Source organism: Coturnix japonica, unplaced genomic scaffold (genome assembly GCF_001577835.2).
Source record: "Coturnix japonica isolate 7356 unplaced genomic scaffold, Coturnix japonica 2.1 chrUnrandom660, whole genome shotgun sequence".
Classification (NCBI taxonomy): Eukaryota; Metazoa; Chordata; class Aves; order Galliformes; family Phasianidae; genus Coturnix; species Coturnix japonica.
This window is the reverse complement of record NW_015440026.1, coordinates 26,126-27,302: the sequence shown is the minus strand read 5'-3', so window position 1 is coordinate 27,302 and position 1,177 is coordinate 26,126. Positions and strand designations below refer to the sequence as shown.

The 1,177-nt window shown below is 60.5% G+C and overlaps 1 protein-coding gene across 1 annotated transcript in view; it reads left to right on the top strand.

The window, feature by feature from the left end:
• Positions 1–1,177, top strand: part of LOC107307541 (spectrin beta chain, non-erythrocytic 2-like) — a gene marked incomplete at its 5' end in the record, with an annotated part of 24,800 nt that overhangs the window by 6,797 nt on the left and 16,826 nt on the right. Inside the window, one exon of the mRNA XM_032441874.1 lies at positions 43–913. Coding sequence (XP_032297765.1) covers positions 43–913 — 871 coding nt within the window. The remainder of the gene's footprint in view (positions 1–42; positions 914–1,177) is intronic.

Sequence of the window (1,177 nt, the reverse complement as noted above, 5' to 3'; positions counted from 1 at the left end):
CCCCCCATTCCCATCCCACCATCTCTCATTCTCTCCCCCCAGGCTACAAACCCTGTGACCCGGAGCTGGTCCGTGAGCGCGTGGCCACGTTGGAGCGTCGCTACCGGCATCTGTCGGAGCTGGCGTCCCAACGTCGCTCCAAGCTGGAGGAATCTCGGCGCTTCTGGAAGTTCTTCTGGGACGTGGGGGAAGAAGAAGCTTGGATGAGAGAACAGGAACGGCTCCTGGCTTCAAAAGACGTCGGCCGAGACCCCACCAGCTCGTTACGTCTCCTAAGCCAACACGCTGCCTTCCGACACGAGCTGATGGGCCGCGCCGGGCCTTTACGACAAGCGTTAGATGAAGGCAAAGCTTTGGTTGGAGAAGGACACGCGGGGGCAGCGAAGGTGGCGGAACGGCTGCGAGAGGTGGAGGAACGATGGGAGGCGCTGGGGGAGCTGGCGGAGCAACGCGAGCGGCGCCTACGGGAGGCGGCCGCCATCTTCCAGTTCCAAGCCGAAGCGGCCGACGTGGAAGGGTGGATGGAAGACGCTCTACGGCTCGTGGGCAGCCCGGAGTTGGGCCACGATGAGTTTTCGACACGTAGTTTGGTCAAGAAACACCGTGAGGTGGAGGAGGAGGTGAAGGGGCACCGTCCGGTTATCGAGGCCTTGCAGGAGCAGCTGAAGGCGCTGCCGGAGGCGTTGGTTGGAGGGGCCGGCGTCGCCCAGCGGTTGCCGGCGTTGGAGAGACGTTACCAGGAGCTGTGGGAGAGGATGGAGAGGAGGAGGAGGGAGCTGCAGGACGCGCTCAGCCTGTTCACCATGCGCAGCGAGGCCGACGCATGCGGGCTGTGGGTGGGGGACAAGGAGCAATGGCTGCGGGCATTGGTGGTGCCGGACAAGCTGGAGGACCTGGAGGTGGTGCAGCAGCGGTGAGGCAGCCCCACGTGGGTTAATTAATGTCAATTAAAGCCTATTAAAGGCTGGAAAGGCAATGTGATGCAATACGGCCCGACACGACCTGATTAAGCTCAACCCAACTCAATTCAAGCCAATGTAAAGCAACCCAATTCAACCCAATAGAACTAAACGCAACCCAAGCCAACCCAGCCCAACTCAGCCCAACTCAACTCAACTGAACCCAATCCAACCCAACCCAACTAAAGCCAACCCAATCCAACCCAACTCAACTCAAC